This window comes from Lates calcarifer, linkage group LG21 (assembly GCF_001640805.2).
Source record: "Lates calcarifer isolate ASB-BC8 linkage group LG21, TLL_Latcal_v3, whole genome shotgun sequence".
Taxonomy (NCBI): domain Eukaryota; kingdom Metazoa; phylum Chordata; class Actinopteri; family Centropomidae; genus Lates; species Lates calcarifer.
Window position 1 is genome coordinate 6,180,408 of NC_066853.1, and position 19,960 is coordinate 6,200,367.

At 40.6% G+C, this 19,960-nt stretch overlaps 1 protein-coding gene across 2 annotated transcripts in view; it reads left to right on the forward strand.

Moving 5' to 3' along the window:
- lekr1 (leucine, glutamate and lysine rich 1) overlaps positions 1 to 19,960 on the forward strand; it is an 80,476-nt gene that overhangs the window by 46,484 nt on the left and 14,032 nt on the right. For both annotated transcript variants that reach the window (XM_051065689.1, XM_051065688.1), the window contains exons 6-9: positions 750 to 831; positions 8,154 to 8,231; positions 9,912 to 10,115; positions 18,394 to 18,469. In XM_051065689.1, the coding sequence (XP_050921646.1) occupies positions 750 to 831; positions 8,154 to 8,231; positions 9,912 to 10,115; positions 18,394 to 18,469 (440 nt within the window). The remainder of the gene's footprint in view (positions 1 to 749; positions 832 to 8,153; positions 8,232 to 9,911; positions 10,116 to 18,393; positions 18,470 to 19,960) is intronic.

Genomic DNA, 19,960 nt, shown 5'->3' on the forward strand with positions numbered 1-19,960 from the left:
GAGACGACAATATCCTCACTAAGATTAAATGTCTTCTTATTTCAAATGCTCTGCTCATGTTATTATTCAAAGAATATATGTTTTTTAAGTTCTTATTTACATATTTCTTACCATTGTATTATAGCTCTCAAGGTGGAAGTTGACAGACAGTGAAGGGAGGAAACAGTAGCTTTATGGCAGCTACTTTGTATCAGACACTCTATAACAGACTGCCAGACTGTGGTGTACTATTTCATGAGCACAGATTCCCTTGTACTCCCTTCTTCATAGCACATTCTCCTTCTCCTTCTTGCTCTCCTTCTCTCTTTCATTTTCAACTGCTTCCTTGTGTCTCAATTTTCCACCTTTTTCTTTTCTTCCTCTTCCTCCTCACCTCATGTTTTAGGTACACTCATGTCTCTGGAACTTCTGTCTTTTTTTGTGTCTTCTTCCTCCTCCACCTCTTGTTTTTTTTTTTTTTCTTTTCACCAATCTCATCACTCCTGTAGATAGTTTCATTTGGTGCAGGGTTACCTTCCTTGCACAAGTGTGAAATAATATCATAGAAAACTCTGCGCCTGTCTGTCTCTTTACTCTCCTCTGTCTCTCTCTTTCTGTAAGTCATACAGTGTAGCAGCCTCTGGTGACAAGCCTGGCTCTGAGCCAGCATCATAGGCAGGCAAACTTTTGTAAGCTGTTACAGCATCTTCATTGTGTCAAGTAAACTAAAATCTGTGTGTGTGTGTGTGTGTGTGTGTGTGAGTGAACAGTGCTGAGACAGGAGCAGAAACGTTCCCACGAGGAGTTACAGAAAATGAGAGAACAAAAGGAGCACCTAACTCAGCAGCTGATGTAAGTGTCTACATTATGCAGTAAAAAACACGCACATATATGAAAACACATGCACAGATGGAGACGCAGGTGGATTTTGGTATTTGGAATATGCTGGGTGAAGATCAGGTCACTGCAAGGCTTGGCTCGGCTATATCTATGTATCATTTTCCCCCAACCAATCAAAACCTTCCGTACAACCCCATCGGCACCACCCAAACCAGGAAATGCTCTCGTTCCACATACCGGGCCTGCTAAGCTGCATCAACAGAGGATTTGACTCGTATACACTCAGACAAAGGTCTAGTCAAGGAGTTAGAAAATATGCTGATGATGAAGCTCTATCAGGTCAAACATTTTGCAGCTGCTTTGACATTTTTTTTCCCCCTTTTCCATCCTCCTTAATACCTAAACCTGCAGACACAAATATACTCACACAAAGATAAATACAGGACCACACCCACACACATAATCTACAAATGCAAGAGATTCAGGAAATCAAGGTTTTTCAGACCCCTCAGTTCTCATGTGTCAGCCTCAGCAGCAGCTGTGGAGTCATGGAAGCTTGAATAAATCTATTTTCTCATCATTGTTGTGGCTCTAGGTATAATGGTAACTCCACCACTTTTACTAATATAAATCAGTGTATTAGTATTAACAATCTTAACTTTTTAAAAACGTTGAAACAGACAAAAAGCCAATGTACTTCTTATAGACAGAAGTTCTTACGCCATGCACACAGTATGCAATGTTTTCTCCCCAATGACTCACTTGTAACTGTTTTCACAAGCACAAGATTGCTTTAACTGGTCACTATAGGTCAGATTTTGCTGCCCGTTAAACTCCAAATGTGTCAATTATTCCATATTTGGTAACTGGATTGCACTGTACATTGGCAACATTTTCAAATGTTTGCACACGTCTCATATTTTTTCACATATTTTGAGTTATAGTGTTATTTTTAAGCAATAGAGAATGCTTTTAATCTTGTTTTGGTTATTAGATTATTATATGAAAAATCAGCCACTTCAAAAGTGCACATGTAGACAATCTACCCATAGAAACACACGCACAGAGACACAACTATCCCCCTACACACACAAGGAGTAAATGTCAAATGTTGCTTCTATCTGATAATCAAAGCATTAAAGGACTACTTGACCTGACAGTTGAAACACTCATTTGTTCACTAATGTTTCCTCCTTCTCCCTCTATAACCTCCTCATCAATCTCTCTGTCTCCCTCCCACATTTTTTGCTCATAAACTGACCTTTAGAAAATGCAGATTTTGCTCTGGTTTTCCTATTTCTCATTTTCTAAATCATTTCAAAGTGCTGTCAGCTCCAGTTGTGGGAAAGAGTATCCTGCTCAGTATGTGTAGTGGACTCTGAATGTGTGTGTGTACATACATGTATCTATGGAGAAGGGTATTGTGTGTGGTTGGCTACAAGCACGTAATCTTGATATCTTGATACAGATCAGAGTTTTGGGACGACCAGTGTGGTCTTTTTGTGCATTACAAAGAATATCACACAGATAACACAGATACAGTGCACAGTCAGACACAAAAAGTGGAGTTTTACTGTAGTAAACGCTGCTTCTGTCTAATAATCTGTGACTACTTGACCTGGCAGACATCAGATGAAACACTAATTTATTCATGGATATTCAGTCCTCATCTTTCCCTCCATCCACAATGAGTGTCTTATAACTGTATCCCCTCAAACACATGCACCCCCATCACTAATTCTTTTATTTTTTTAACCACATTTTGACTGCTTTTGATATCAGACAGATGTGTTTCATTCTCTCTCATTTTCTCCCCTTTAAACTTGCATTCTTATGTCATTTTGAGTGTTGTTTTATATTAAACTTATGAAAACATCTGTCTTTGAAGCAAGATGATTTAAGTAACGGATAATGCACCATCACCTGTTACCAATAAAATATGGATTATCAACATAATGTTATGTGATGTTCAAGAAAATCATGAAACAAGTTGGTTTGCTCTTCAAATATCTCACCAGATTGATTCTAGGAAAAGATCAGTTCCCAGAAAAAAGAAAAAAAAACTTTATTGACAGATTGTTCATGCCAATGTAGCAAACACAAATTTGACTTCATGAGTGTGCATGTTCATGTGTGTGGAACATGCATGTCCATCCAATAGAGGGATCAAGGCTGAGACAGGGAGGATGGAGGGGATGTTTGCGGTCGCACGCAACCCACCCAGACATGTGGACATATGCTACAGGGAGAATCAGCCTTAAGGCCACGCTGCATGATGAAGTGTGTGTGGAGGAGGAGGAGGAGGCGGCGGTGGATGTGCTCAAGTCTGAGACTTTATTGCATGATATTGTGTGTGTGTATGTGTGTGTGTGTGTGTGTGTGTGTATGTGTGTGGAAGATTGTAGACAGGGAAAACAGGGGCTCACATTTATCTGAGCAGCTCAGCTCAGCTGTCCAACACAGCAGCACTGTGCTCAAAATTAAACTGTAGACCAGTTTGATTTTTTTTTTTTTTTTTTTTTGGTGAACTATGTCAAATGTAGACAAATAGTTATTATGTACCTTCACTTTCATGTTTTCCAAAGGAGAATATTTACAGTAAGCAGTTAATGTTATGTTTGAGCTCATATTTTTACACACATGAAGCTCACTTGTAAGGGTAAAAAATGCAGTTTTGATTAAAGTCATTTATCTAAAATGAGTACAACCTGACACCCTCTATCCTTAAACCTAAGGTTGTAATGAGTGTGAAATTATGACACTAATCTTAATCTGCATTGCAAAGTGTTTGAGGTATCACTTCACAAAATGCAGTGGTGGAGGAAGTATTCATATCCTTCACATGGTAAAAATCATGACTTAAAAATGTTACTCAGGTAAAAGCATGTTAGGATTATTCGCAAAATGTTCTTAAAGTATCAAATGTCAGACTTCAGTGCAGAATGATGTGCCCTGTAAGTGTTACACTGTTATTTCTTATTTCATTAATATTATTAGCATTTTGAAGCTAATTTTAACCACACTGTAACAGTATGTTTTGTATTTAAAATCTTAGTCAGTAAATGAGGTAAAAGAAAGTGGTATAAAATGGAAATACTCAAGTAAAGTACAAGTACCTCATATTTGTACATAGTAGCCTACAGCACAGTGATTTATCTCCCTGTCCCATGTGTGGCAGACAGTCAGACAAGGTCTAGACTGAGGTCCAGATGGGACGCCTGAGTTTATCGGCTAACCTTCCTTTCACTGTCCTGTTGATGCTGATTGGTCACCTGTTCAAACACCCTCTGTGCGTGTGTGTGTGTGTGCGCTCCAGAGCCTCCCAAACCTGTGATTCTCTTTCTCTCGAGATCCAAGAACAAAAAGTACCAGTTTGTTTGTGTGCTAGAGGTGTTGCCATGACAACTGCCCAACCTTTGACCCCCACTTCCATCAACCATCACTGTTCCGCACCTGTTGCGTTTCTGTGGCGCCAGCTTCGTTGCCTTGGAAACGCACACATACACACATATTTCAAGGGGGTGGTCTAAGGACAGTGAGCGGCTGTGGAATCCCTCTGATCCTAGCATGCAATCTGATCAGCATGCCAGAGAGACACTCAAGGGCAGCTTGTTTTGTCATGACTGTTGACACACACTCAGACTTACACACTGTTCAGGATGTTTTAGCTTGTTTTCGGTCTTGGCTTTTTCTCCTGATGATGTGATGATCGCCCTTTGTTACCTGGCTTACAGCTGCTGCTGTCGGCCATTGAATAAGTGAGCTGGAGTGACGGGCATTTACAGTATGAACTGAAGGAAACTCTGACAGCATTTGTCAAAGGATCACAGAGAGCAAGAGCAAACCCCTTTCCTGTATGACATGTATGTAAAAAAAAGTGTCAGGAAGCTTACTGCTCCATTCTGATTGGCAGGAGACGCTGAGCTCATCCTTTCATCAGAGGATGAACACATGGATCATCCAACACAGACGTAGGACCAGGTTGAAAGGATGGATTAGAGGGAAGAGAGGGATAGATGAAAGACAGGATGGATGCACCGAGCAAGGGAGGAGAGATGAAAGAGTGGATGATGGAATGAGTGAAGGTCAAGGGAGAGAGAGCAAAGGACTGATTTGATTGATGTGATACAGCTTGTTTTCATAAGGCCCATGCACGCTGACTGCTGTGTGTGTGAGTGTGTGTGTGTGTGTGTGTGTGTGTGTGTGCATGCATCATGTGTGTGTGCCTGTGTGACTGTGTGACAATAAAATAACTATTGATCTCAGGTTGTATCCAAGGACCTTGTTTCCCACAAGATCTTGCTCTGCCACAAACACACACACACACACACACACACACACACACACACACACACACAGACCTATGCACCTTTTTATTTTTTCTGATCTCAGTCCTCTGTTTATCTCATATTAGATAAAATCAGTCACAGCCCTTTGGGAAAGAGGAAGTCTTTTTTCTTCTTTCTTTCTCGCAGATTCAAAAGAAATCTCACTCCTCTTGTTTCTCTCTCTCTCTCTCTCTCTCTCTCTCTCTCTCTCTGTGTGTGTGTGTGTGTTATCATGTGAGCACATGCTGCAGAAGAAATGGTATTTTCCTGAAATGCAGAGCGTTTTTTTCCCCTCTCTTTTGTGGCTGTTTGGTATTTTGGCTTTCTTGCTGTAGACCACAGTGGGAGGGGAGGCTCAGCAGGGTGTCACTGGTACATTACAATTTTGGTGTCAAGATTCACCATGTTTTGTGCCGTCTGCCACCCGTCTGTTCAGACTGGATCAACAGAAGACTACGCAGTTTTTCTTCACTTTAATTTGTGGAGGCACACCCACATGTTTTGCTTGTCTGTTTCACTTTTATAATACATTCATTCACATACCGGTTGACACATCCAATTACACTGAAAAAAATATTTTCATTCTGATTATAGCCAAGAAGGCAGAGTGAAGTTGAAAAGTTGGTTCTTGACAGCGTCTGTCATCCCCAGCAGCTGATTTACTCTCTTTTATGACCAGCTGAAGGCTGCAGGTACGTGCTCCATCTGCAGCCTGTAATTTGACTGATGCTGTAACGTTACTGACATCTGACGTTTGGGCTCAACTGCAAGACTTGTCAGACAGGCAGGTAAAAGTCAGAAAGCTCTTTGCTCAGGTCAGGCAGGGTCACTAACAGGCAGGCAGTGAGAAATGGCATTCAAATCAGGTCAGGTGATGCAGAAGGCGGGAACACTGAGGTAACTGCAGGGCAAGTGGGATTGGCAGGGTCTGCAAAGACAGGAGATGTTAATGAAAGGCAACAGCAGCAAGAGGCAGGTGAGAGAGAGTGCAAAATGGAGCCTAGAAAGAAGGTGGGTGACGTGACAGACACATTGTCAAGCTGTGATTATCAATGCCAGATCTACTGTGGTTACCTTGCTTGGTTATGATTCATTATTCTTAACAGTTTCTTAATTTATACAGAGCAAGCCATTACAGGTAGAGATGGTGACGTCCTTGAGTCAGACACACACAGTTGAGTCAGTTCCATGGAAAATGATAAGACAACTAAAACACTAAAGCCCTTCAGGAGCACTCATGCTGAGAGTGTAACCTGCCCCTAACATGCCCACTGATAATGTATGATAATAGATTCCTGCTAATTTCACCTTGTTTGCATTTGCACACTGGGTACACCACATGCCTGCAGCCACAAAAATACCCAAAGTGCTCCGCCACTCCCTCGGTGCACTGCGCACTTGACTGCACTTTGAACCCTGTGCCGTACTGTAATTCAAAAATGCACCACCCTCTGTCTTACTCTCTTACATTTGCTCTCTCTCTCTCTCAACTCATCCATTCATCTCTGAAACAAAGTCAGGAACAGGAGACCAGAGGATAAGGCGTAGTGGAAACAGCAGCTGGGAGTCAGATATCATGTCATCTCTGACCTTGAAGACAGAGAGGAGAGAGAGAGTCAGAGAAACAAGGGACAGGCACAGCGGACTGTAAAGTATGAACAGCCTGCTGTAGCTAAACGGGCAGAATGTAGGAACACTCAGGGACCTGCTCTAAATCACCAGTAGCTGTGACAGCATGGGAGGAAAAGAAGGTTAAAAAAAGAGCAACAGAGAGAGAGAGAGGAAATGGGATGGAGATGTGTGATGAGAGGTACAAAGAGAGGGAGGCTGATAACTGGTGCCAGGCAGCTGTGAGTGTATTACTCTGTGTGTGTTACTGTGTGTGTGTGTGTGTGTATGTGGGCCTGTGTCTCTATCTGTGCTTCTGTCTGTGTGTATTGTCACTGTTGCAGGATGGAAATATTGCTGTCACTCAACACTCAAACGTTACTTAACTTAAGTTACACAGTATAAATTGCAAACATTTAAAAGGAACAAAGGCCAACCAGCCTACAATTTATCACAATGTAGATGCAATGAGTTATTAATACAGTGATCGACTGACCTGAATTCACTTTAGTGAAATGTACAAATAATTCCACACAGTTGTTGAAGATTGGCAGTGAAAACAGGCTGTCTGTCTGTGAGCTCAGACGTGCGAGCCCTCTCACTCTGTATCCTCATTGCGTGTGGCTGCAAGGTCACAGGGCTAGACAGCCAGCTACACACACACACACACACACACACACACACACACACACACACATTAACTGATCATGCCGCCAGAGAGGGGATTAGGCTGAGAAGCCGACAGGGTTAGGAGGGTTAGGGTAAAGTCTGTGTGTGTGTGTGTGTACACAGGAGTTTGGAGTACCACATACTGTCATGGCACGCAGTGTTAGAATTAAACCTGATTTCCAATTTACTTTCTCAAGAGCGAGGCAGCAGCTGCACATGGTCTTCCATGGTGATCTCAAAAACACAGCAGCACACACGCACATAGCTTATTTACTTTAACAACCAAAAACATCAAAATTACTTATGCAAAGCTATTCAGTCGTAAAATAACAAATAATAGTATTTTACAAGCCAAAAGAATTGAGATATACACAAAGCTTTCCTGAACTTTTGCTGTTCCCAGAGGGAGAATTCATTGTTAAGCTCAGTTTCTTCCACATGGAGATTCAGGCGTAGGAGTACACACAATAGCAGTTGTATGGATTTTGTATCTTGTTCAAGTACTTTTCAATGACACTTGAAATTGCTAAAACATACTCTGTGAGTAAATATTAAATTTCCTTCAGCCTGAGTGAGAAATGTGGCTATAATTCATGTGAATGACACTTAAGGGAAAGAGGAAAGTATTACTCTATTTTCAGCCATGTCAGTCTACCTTGGTTGTAAATTCTCTGATTCAGCAACAATGGGGAAAATTTAGTGACCATGTCAACTACTTGTTGTCTCCAGGGAGAAGAGGAAACAGAGTGAGGAGCAGCTGTCACAACAGGAAGACTCTGAGAGAGAGCACAGAGGAATAATACTCAGGTACACAAACCTCTCTTTCTCTGCATTTTTGTTCATGTAATAAATTCCCATCCCTTCCCTTCTCCAACTTTCCCCAATCACTGCACTCATCCCACTCATTCTCCTCCATTCACCCTCTTCCTCTGTTTCATCCCCCCTCCCCTCCATCTCCTTCCTCCGGGGAGAGGTGGGGATATTAGTGTCAGCTGAAATCTGCTCGTGGATCACTTGAGGAGATCTTAGGCTCCATAAAGTGCCAGTGACACAGCAGAGTCTCGTGTGAGGCTGGCGCAACAGATGGAAGCACTTCTTAGTTGGCGTGGAGTCATGTTTCTCACACACACACACACTCATCTGTGCACAGAGGCACGCACATAACGTAGATATGCGGAGGCGCAGTGGCGCTTCTGTTGAAGTGCATCACACTAACACGCAGGCAGACACATGTGCACACACACCCAACCCACATGTGTACACCCACAGACAGACATATACACAGGGAGCCTCTCATCTTTCCATGCAGGCGTTAGATGTATGTGGGGTGTGTATTTTTTCACATGGTATCTGCTGGTATTCTTTTTCTAAGCCACTGGCAGCCTGGTGTGTTCAATTACACTGTCGATTTATTTCCCTTCCCACACAGCAGTCTCTGATCTCACCCTCTGGCTCCTATACAGCTCAACATATGATAGCACTCCACTGGGGGGGGTGAAGGCTATTTAAGCAGGGATGAGACGTACCAGGGAGGGAGCACCCCCACCCCCCAATAGCTGACAAAAAATGTAATGGGAGACAACAGTTCTTCAAATTGTCAAAGATTGGAGACTGTAGGTGGCCAAAGATAATGTTTATCTGGTCAAAAAGCTTTGGTTTCTGCAGAGAAATCAATAAGCAGATGGTATCTTGTACCTGCTGCTATTGTGAATTTGTCCAGTTTCGCTTTGTTCACATGCTTTTGAATGGGTTGTAGTGAATTTCTCCGTACTTTCTGTTCATATGCCGACAGATACAGCAACTGTCAGAACACTGACCATAAAGATACTGACGAGTAACTATTTGTTAGATCGGATTTCATTTGTCGTTTTCATTGCCAACTTTTCCTCAAAGTAAGGGGGAGTAGTGATATAGCTTCAAATTATACACTTATTCTCTCTCTGTCAGCCTGTTTCTTGACTGTATGTAAAAATATTCCTCTTCCTTCGTCTGTCTCCTTAAAAAGGGAAAAGAAGAACTAATATTGCACAGAGGCAGTCCTTCATGGTAAGACACAGGGTACAGGAAGAAGAAAATAGTTCTTCTTGTGTATGTACCATATATGTGTATTGTAAAGTTCTCTACTACTCTACAATGATTTGGTACTTGACCTGTGAGGAAAACCTGTCTGTTTTAGTAGAGGAAAAAAGAAAAACAGAATGGAAATTTGAATTTAGGTTTTGGCCCGGTTTTGGTCGTTTGTGTGTGCATCAGCCACGGGACTGTAAGGACACTGACAAGGCTGGAGAATAAATGGCTTCTCTTCTCTCTCTCTGTAACAGACTTGCTCTGACGCTTGCACTCACCTGCTAACCTCTATAGAGTCTGAGATATATAGAGTCTATATATATAGAGAGTCTGCAGGTGTGTGTGTGTGCCCTACATACATGCAGATGAAAATTACAGTATGGACAGTAACTCATGTGTGTTACTGCATCTATCCCACAGGTTAAAGGGGGAGTTAGAGGAGAAACATGAGAGATGGTTGGCATGCCAACGAAGGTGCGACACCATACAGGAGCAGCTGTCGTCATGGCAACGGAGAGAGGAACAAACGAGCCGGAAGCACTGCGCAGCTGAAGAGGAAGTGACACGACTGAGGGAAGCTCTGGAGAAAGTCCAGAAGGAAACGAAAGAGCTGAGGAGAGAAAGGTTAAGACTGTGATGTCTGTTCTGCTCTGTTCACATCTTCTCTAATCAGGTTTCCTCATGACCATTTTCTATTCTATTCTGTTCTATACTGTTCAACCAATTCTGACTCTTTGACTCATGACCTGACAAACAAAGAAACAGATCCTGTTTCTTTGAATTTGGATGTTAATAGCTTAGTACAGAAATCAATCCTTCTTAAAGGAATAGTTAACAGAAAGCTACTTTTGCAAACACTGAAATGTAAAACAGCTACAAATGAGACAGAAACAAAATATGAGCCAGCAAGTCACAAACATGCATGTCAGAGTTTACTACAATGGAAGACACAGTTCTCTTTGGTCTACTGGCACTTGGAAGCCAGTCAAAAACCCATTTCATATTGGAAAGATATTGTAAGATACTGAACCACAGTGTCAAATTGGCTGCTTTGGGTTGATGTACTGACCAGTTAAAGCTTGCTTGGAGCCAGCTTCAGTGCATGGCAGTGCTTTGCTCTTCTTAACAGTCAAACCACAACCACAGAGTGGTGGCTGTTTAAATCCCTGGTTGGGAAATGGACTGTTTTGTTCTAATGCTAAATATTTACAACTCTTTTCTCTCTCTTTTGTGTCTGAGAGGATATGGGGTGAGTGCAGGCAGGAATCCTGAGTATGTGTGCTTGTCAATGCAAAACCAAGGGCGTACATCCTTTCTATGTGTGCAGAGTGAGTGTAGATCTAATAGGGTGTTGGGAACTGTGCCCAGTCTCTTATGTAAGATGTTACCTCTCACTGTGTGTCTGGCTCACACTGCCCACTCCCCATTTAGGATTGTTTATCTGTGTCAATTCTTTTTCCATCACATTGACTTGATGTCCTTGATTGCAGTGTTTGCAGATAACATTAGACAGAGCTCACACCTTAGGCTGTTAGTGCTATTATGTTTACTTCTTATTAAAAGTTTTAAGCCAAATTAAGATTTAAATGAATATCATATTGTTGTTGAATCAAAACAATACCTCCATTACATTTTTAACAGCAGAGGAAAACTGTGTTTATTGTGATGAAACTATAGTTTTCAGATTATCTAAAGGAATTTAAAAACCTAACAAAATGTTTAATTGACCTGTAGCCCTTCTTTTTTCATCTTCTATATGAATTAGAAATATACGAACACCTACAGGCAACACTGTGATCATGCTCTATGAGAATTCGTCAAAATAATGTTGTTGTTTTTTTTGGCACTCAATATTATAGTTTTGTCAAAAAGCTACAGGACACCTAACATGACTTAAGGTTTTATCTAAATAAGTCATAAAAATCAATATAAAGGAATGACATAAAAAAAATGTACACATTAATCTTAAAATATGTATATAGTAATAAAAGTATAAGAAACGTAAAAACTTGAAGCTAGATAAAAATACACTGACATATGAAAGAGACATCAAAACCCTCATATACATTGAAAGGAGCATTTCCCATGTGTGTATTTCCATGGCGGACCTAAGAGGCCAACTCTTTGTGGAAGGTCATAGGTTACAGTTCTGTGCCATAAACCCATATGATTTATGTATGTATACAAATATACAAATCTGTCATCGATGCAGCTCTCCTGTGCTACAAGACATATATTTTCAGTGCCAGGCACCTGCAATTATGCTTTATCCCTTCTCAGAAATAGACATTTGCAGGGTTAATTATATTTCTGCTTGTTGATTCTATGTCTAATCTTTCATATTTGTATGAGTCCTAGTTTTTAATATAACGCATTATGGGTCAGGGTTGCTCAGGATTATTAAATTGTTTGAGAGTGTGTAAAAATAAAACAAAACCCTTGTATGCAAGATGTTGAAGTACAGAGTATTTCCTATCAGTGCTCCATGCTGAAGGCCATAGTTTACACTGCTGTCCCATGAGCCTATATAATAAATGTACAGATCTGTCATCTGTTCAGCCCTCCTGCACTACAATATGCATGTCTTCCATGCTGGACGCAGGTTCTGGAGTAGGTGACTTACCACATATCAAACTGCTGCCAACAACTTCACTGTAGCACCAACCAGAAACCTGCTAACAAATCCTGAGGATACTTTGATTATCCACTGAAATCACCAGTCGCATCTCTCCATCTCCTGAGCTCTGTTCACCAGGACTGCATGTTCAGATGAATCTCCACCGGCGACAGACTTAACAAAGTTTATAACCACAGAGATGCAAGACAGGGACGATGGAACCGGCTAATGTCCAGATTATGCCATTGAGCAAACTGACCAACCAGTCATGCTGATCCTTTCCAGACATCTCTGAGGAAACAAACAAGTCACTGATTTCCTCTGCAACAAACTTTATGGGCCAAGGAAATATTACCACCAGAAGAACCATAAAGCCATCTGAGATAAAGCCACACTAAGTGTATCCATACACAAACACACACCTGTCACATCGCAATTAACAGACATCAATGTTCATTATGAACAACTGTGAATTTGCAAAAACAAAAAAAGGTTTCTTTTTCTACAGTTTTCTACTTCTCTTAGAGGTAATGGTCTGACACATCCATAATTATGTGACTCTTAGATATATGTAAGATAAATAAATAAAAATCTACAAGCAAAAAAACGTACAAACAGTCATGCAAAGCCATATTTTCTTGTTCAACAGCTGTCTCTCCAAGTAATTAATTGAGGACTTTGGCACTGAAAAAAAGGAATGCAAGCCAAATAAATTCCATTCTTATATATTTGTATATATCATATATCTTATAAGTTTATGGCACAGCACTGCATCCTGTGACCTTCATTTTGGACTCAACCTCACATAAGAAATACTCCTTCCAACATCTTGCATGAGAGGGTTTTTTTTCAGACTCTGAAACAAGTTTATAACCCGAGGGCGGATGTGTTTTCCATCTGTGTGTGTGGTTGCGTGTTTTTATCATCTGTTCTTTACCATTAAAAATTCCCTTATTGCTTCGCACAGTCAAACTGACCATTTTGTGCCCTTTCTGTCCTGTTGGTGAGGAGGAGTAGCAATGTGTGTTACATAATGAAATCAGTCTTATGATGGGTAGGGATTACAGGTCATTTGTGAAGACTTCCGTTGATTTGATTATTATTTTGAACAATCCTGAGTGTTAAAGAAACCTACCCTGTGCTGAATAAGGAGGTTTATTTGATAGATTTTTATAAGCCATTTTACTCCTAATAAATTGCACAGTCTACCATCTAAATTATTCCTGGAGTTCAATAAGATTGTGATGTTTATTGCTAAGAACAACCCACTAACGTTTGAATGCTAAAACTCGAAGGCAGACTTGAAAGTGGAAAGAGGCCCCTCTAGGCTGAAATAGTTTAATTTTTCCAGTTGATCTCATTATTTGAATAAATATCAGTGGCTTGGTTGGTGGTTGGTTTCTATGCAACTTCTGTGAGGCGTCCTCAGTTGAACTGAGATCAGTTGTTGGAGGTCTAATGGTCAATGTGTGCGTGTGTCTAAATGTCCTTTCAGAGAGGCTCAGAAAGGAAAAGGCTGGATTACTGACTTGACTGTACTCACTTTATGTCCTGACCGCAAGTATTCACACATACACACACGCATGCACGCACACACATTCCAAGACGCCTTTTTTTTTTCATTTAGCCCTTGTTATAAAGTTGAGAGATTTTACCATTTCCACTGGCCTTCAATGACCCATGAAAAGGACACGTCCCCTTGCTCACACGCTGGTCTTTCTTACACACTCACACATACACAGATTTATACTACACTTCCTCTTACCAAGCCTGTTTTATTAATCTCATCCGATTCCATCTTTGTCCCCCTCTGACCCCTGTTATCCCATTCACACAGAGCCCCGAACACACGCTTCACCCTCTGTGCCATCCTGTTACCGCACATCGCCCTGTGCCAACTCCTCTGTTACACCATCAAACCAAAAACAAGCATCTTCTCTCTGCCCCTAAGGACCTTTTTATGTAATACTACTGTAACCGTAGTAAATTGTTTTGTAGAGTTAAAATATATTTCATACTGAGGATGTACCACTTGTGTGATAAAACCTTTGCAGGGTTATTATGGGTTAATATGGCTTTTAAAACTGTTTATCTCTAGTGCAAGGCTGTTGAAAGAGAAAATATAGCTTTATTCCTCCTTTATGCCCATGTAATGTTTAATCTGCTCTATGCCTTTTGCTGAAGTCAGGCATCAAGGCAGTCAAATACAGCTTTTCACAGTAGCTCATTTAGAGTTAATGAGTTGATTAAAGAATGAGAGTTAACACCAGATTCTTTTGAATTAAACAAAATGACCGTAGTGACATTAAAGGTGTATGTGAAGAAGCGACAGTTGTATAATACTAAAGGCAAAACAAACTTAAATTAAAGCCAATTACAGCTACATAAAAAGATCACAAGAATAATTTCCCCCATATAGGTTGACTTGGATATGCAGTGACTAATCTGTTAATGTGGAACAATGTAGATGTTAATGAAAACCAGTTAGGAAGTGACAGTGAAAAGACGATCTTAGCATCCAGCAGATGACAGTTTCCTCAGGGTGTGAATGAAGGTTGGTGGGATTTGTGGGACAGAATAAAAAGAGGGAAGGACACTTGAGGGGAATAGATGGAGGAAGAGAAAAAGGAATAAGTGATGAATGATAAAAGGATAAGCATGAAAGGACAAAGGGAGGGAAGGAAGGAGGGAGGAGAGGAGGTTTAGGGAGAGGGTGGGAGGCAGGGATTGAGGGATTGTCGTAGGGAGGAGAGATGGAGACCGTGACTGTGGTTGCAGTGGTTACTTCACACACTGTCTGGCTCTCGCATGCACACAGCCTGGGTCACAGGGGCCGCACATGATCCACACACACACACACACACACAGGCAAAACATGACAGCTTGCCCTTGATTCAGTATAACTGACATAAAGTTAAAAACAGAGAGACAGAGTGAGAGAGGAAAGGAGAAGGGCAAGGAGAAAAAAGAGGGAAAGTGGCAGAAAGTGGAGAGAGTAAAAGATTTAAAAGTCAAGAGAGGTCAGGAGTATCTGTGTGGTTCCTCATCCATCTGTTAAATGTGAGAGGACTTGTTTCAAGTGGTTTCATGCAGCGGAGGAATGTTTTCGTGACAGAAATTATGATCTCAAAACTCTCCCTTCTGTCTGTCCCTATACAGAGAGGAGAGGAGGTTTAATGCCTTAGGCTTCTACACAATTAGGCTATTTAAAGAATAGAAAAGACTAACATCAAACACATATCTATTTGATACTTTCTTCTGCCATGTTTACCACTCTCTTACAGCTCTTTTCTTTTTTTCTGTTTCTGTATTTTCTTGATTCTTCATGGTGGAAAGTATTATATCATACTTGTCTGGGTCTTTACTTTTATTGTGGCTCTCGGCTGTTTTAATACATTTGTTATAAATTGCCGTTGCTGTAAATTCATATGCCAAATTTTTACAAGGCAGTCCGTTCCTGCTTTGAAGGCATGGGGCGAGTGTGAGAGGTTTTCTTGACTTTGAAATCTTAATCATCTTTCCAGGTGGAGAGTCATGTCCCTAAAAAAAAAAAAAAAAAAAGTGTAGAGGATGTATGAGATGATGTCAGCGGAGATTCCTGTTAACCGTTGATCTACATTGTTGATTCATACACAATAAGAACTATTTAAAATCGCCCCTGAGCTACGCTGTAAAAAAAAAGGACATCATTTAGAGTAGTCAGTCCTCTCTGTCTGCGTGAGCACACAAAGATTGTATCAGCATAAAGTGGAAAAATGGAATGTGCCTTTTGATGAGGTAGCAGCCTCTCACACTGCACACACACACGTGTATAGACACACAGTCATGCGCCGCACACATACACACTCGCCTGTCCTTAAAAGCAGCCTGTCGTGTGAGCGAATGAGAGAGTGCTCCCAGATTTTCCCATCATTCCTCCCTGTAATCCCCTCAGACCTCCTTCTGAGGGCTGAATTTGCACGCTCATGCTCCCCAGGGGGTCACACACACACACACAGACACACACACACACACACACACACACAGGCTCAAAGTTGATTTTAAAACTTATGGTACACTACCTTAGCAGGGCTCTACTTTTTTGATAATCAGAGAGCCTGGATTATATCTGACAGTGGGACACAAACACTCAAACACACTCAGACACACACTCAGACACACACAAACACTGTATGCATCAGCAGTTTGTTACATATTAAAAAGACTTCAGCTTCATAAAACTGTCAAATCCTCACTTCCTGGGGTTTTTCACCAGCTAAGACTTAACTGCAAAATCCCTGAAGAGCACTTTTGATGCACACACACACACACACACAAAAATGGACGAAAATTGTTACAATCTTAGTCGTCTAGCGGTGTACAAACACTTCTAGTAGAAATGTTTTCATTTTGGTGGTTGGTTTCATAATCATGTTAACAGTGTTGGTTCTTTTTAGCTTATATCTACTCACCAGATCCCATTCTTTAACAAGGCTGGAACACATTTAAATGAGCTTTAGGAGTCAAATCTTGGCATCAAACTTGCAACTCTCTGGTAGTGTTCATGCATGGCTGTTTGTCTGCATCTATTTCTGTGCCTCTCTCTCTCTCTCTCTGTGTGTGTGTGTGTAGTGAGTAGGCTGATGTGATTAGCCAGAGCCAGTGGAGTGAATAATATTGTGTCTGCCCTGAGTAGGAAGAGATGGAATGTAACTGCTGCTCTTTATAATACTGTAGATCATCAGATATACACAGTGTGTACATGCTGATGTACACACAGACATCATCTCACACAGACTCATACATTACCTCATTCTCACCCACAGATGAACCGCCTCACATGCACAAACTACTGAAATGCAACATGCAAGGCTGTGTCACACACAAGGGCTTTTGATGTATACGATGCTGTCGTGCCGTTATATGTGTGTGTGTGCCGCTGCTGTATGAGGCAGTGTGTCAGCTGTTCCATTCATGTCCAGCTGGTTTATACATCGGCTGATCAACAACCAGCTGACAAGTAATATCCAATCATATTCACACTGGCGTAAAGGACAGCTTTTATAACCTGAAAGTTCTCCATGAATAGTAAATTATAAATCAGTTCCAGTAGTAACAACCATTTGCAACATTAGCAACGTCTCTGCTATCTATTTAAATCAAATTTTGTGAAACCTTGGTGAATAAAAATATTGTTTCTTTAGTCTAAGGTTGATTAGTATCTTTGGCAGTATTCCTGTCACTGCTCAGATTCTTTGAGAGCTCCCTCAAAGACCCCTTTCTGCCAACTCTAACTGATGAACTGATTAACAGTTGTAATAAATGGTCAGTTCCTCGTCTAATATCTGGCTGGACTTAAGATTTATGCTCCTTCGTATCTTATCAGCCAGACCAGCTGCTGAAATGGCATATTATATTTGGACGGCAGATCAACAAATCAATGAACTGTCCTCTGCCTAGGTATCTCAGCTCTATCTCCCATTTTCTTTCTTTCTTTCTTTCTTTCTTTCTTTCTTTCTTTGTGTCTGTCTGAGATATTATTTTCCTTCCTTATCCCCCTCTCTCTTTTCCCCAGAGACTGCTGGGGGTTTTCTTGTTAAATATTCTTTATGCAACCTGACATGCTGAGAGGATCATCAAAAAGGAAGCATGTGTAAATATTATCAGAGCTTTTTAGATCGTGACAAATCTGTAGATGGGATGGTGGCTTACTTACTTATCTATTCAACTGCAGAAAGTGCTGCACTGTTGAAATGGTTAAGGCAGTCTTGTGTGTGTGTGTGTGTGTGTGTGTGTGTCTTGTATGTGTGTGAGAGAGAGCATTTTACACTTAGTTCACTCACTAGCTGTTAAAACTAAAATTTCATGTCTTCCTGTGTCACCGCATGCCATTTGTAAAAAACATGATTTGTTATCTGTGTGTGCATCAGAGGTTCTTTGTAAAACTCCAGAGGCCAAAGCAGCCAGTAACTTGAACATGCTAGTTGGTCTCATGTGGGAATCTTAAGGCATTTACAGCAGAGTGGTAATGGTTTCAGAAGCAGATGGAAGACTGTTTGTCTCCACTGTATTAAGTAAAGGAATGAATTCTGCAGTTGCTTTTTGAACATGGTTTCAGATGCTGCTGGGGACCTGATGCTACATTTATCTTCAACTTCTCTCTATCTTCTAGATGTTTGCTGTTTTATTTAGATAAAGATATCAATGAAAAGTTATGCGCAGAGTACATCATTTTCATTACACAACAAGATATCTAAATGAACAAATGAATGCATCAGTGTTTGCATCCTGTGTGTGTGTTTACAGAGATGTACTGATAGAGTCCCATGGCAAAGTCTTGACCAAGATGGAAGAAGACTGCAGACAGGAAATGGCCTCAAAGGTAATTCTTTAGCAATACTAACAATAACCCTATTACCACTGATTAGACAATAACTGTGTTAATAATAACAATAAGAAACTAACTCAGTAGAGATACCCCAGGCTTATTTGTAGGATCAAGATATTGCCTGGTTAATTTTATTGACTGGCATCAGTTAAAGCCTGATCCATTCCAACCCTGTGCTTATAAAAAATGTCCCTTTGTGTTCATTTAAATCACTGGAATCACACAGCACTATGGGCAAGTCACCAGCTGTCCGACATATTGAAATTGCATGCTAGGGATTGGGTTCAGAAAAGCATGACCTTATAACTGATTTTACCCACATAACCTAATTGCTTAGTGTAACTTGATGTTAGTGATACGGCCTATAGATGTAATCTTTAATTATGTATGATGAACTCAAACAAATCAAAACATTACTCATATGCTTAGCGACTATGGGAGTTTCAGTTTACGACTGGCAGACATTTAGTTCCAGTGTGTGTGAAGTAAACAGACGCACAGGACAGCATCCAAGCAATTGTCACAGTTCAGAGGATTTTAACAGGGAGGATCCTGACACACACAATGTGGATAAGATTATGAGGCTCCAAGACCACCAGTCTGTTTGACACCAGATAAACTAAATACACACACAGTCACAAAAACCAATCTGTGTTTTATTAGCCAAACAGTGTAGCAGTGTCTCTTGCACTGTCTGACTGTCTGCCTGTCTGGCGGCAAGAGTCACTGAGGTTTAGTTGAACATCACAACAACAGAAAAAGAGTTCTATTAAATCACTGATGTCTCATATTTTGTTTCTGTTTCATTTCTAGCTCTTTTTCTTTTTTTCTTTTTTTTACAAATTAATCTTAGTATAAGAAAAATATAGTTGCTGTACACACAGTCTTTGCCTGAGAGTACAGATACAAATCTCGAGGTTGAGGTTCATTGCGCCAGGTGTGTAAGTAAAAGGTAATCTACATACCATGAACCAGAACAAGAAGTCTCAAATGACTGCACATACTTAAATGCACTGACGTTTAGACTGTCGATAGTTTTTATGCATACTCTGCTGTTAACGTAAAGAAATAAGACCACTCAGACTACAAGTATTTTCAGTTGATGTACCACAAATCTGTGATATTAGCATAAACTGTCACTACAGTATATGAGGGGTAAAGGGGTGAAAGTCTTTTAAGTTCAGTTCTGTTTGAGTACTGTGTGTGTTTATGTGACACGTACTTGATCTTAACCACTGATCCAGTTCTGTTGCAAAAACACATTTAACGCCACAAATTGCATCACAGAAACCCACTGTATCATCAAGCATTTTTGGTCATAGTGATCAAAGAGAACATATTAAAGATTTATGTTTATGGCTTACTCTATTCTATTTAAATCTTGATCCCAGAAAGTTCCAAACATGCTATGGATGTAAAAATGTCATAGCACGCACCATATGGCAAGTGAACACACGCACGCTGAAAGATGTGCTGCACATGTAA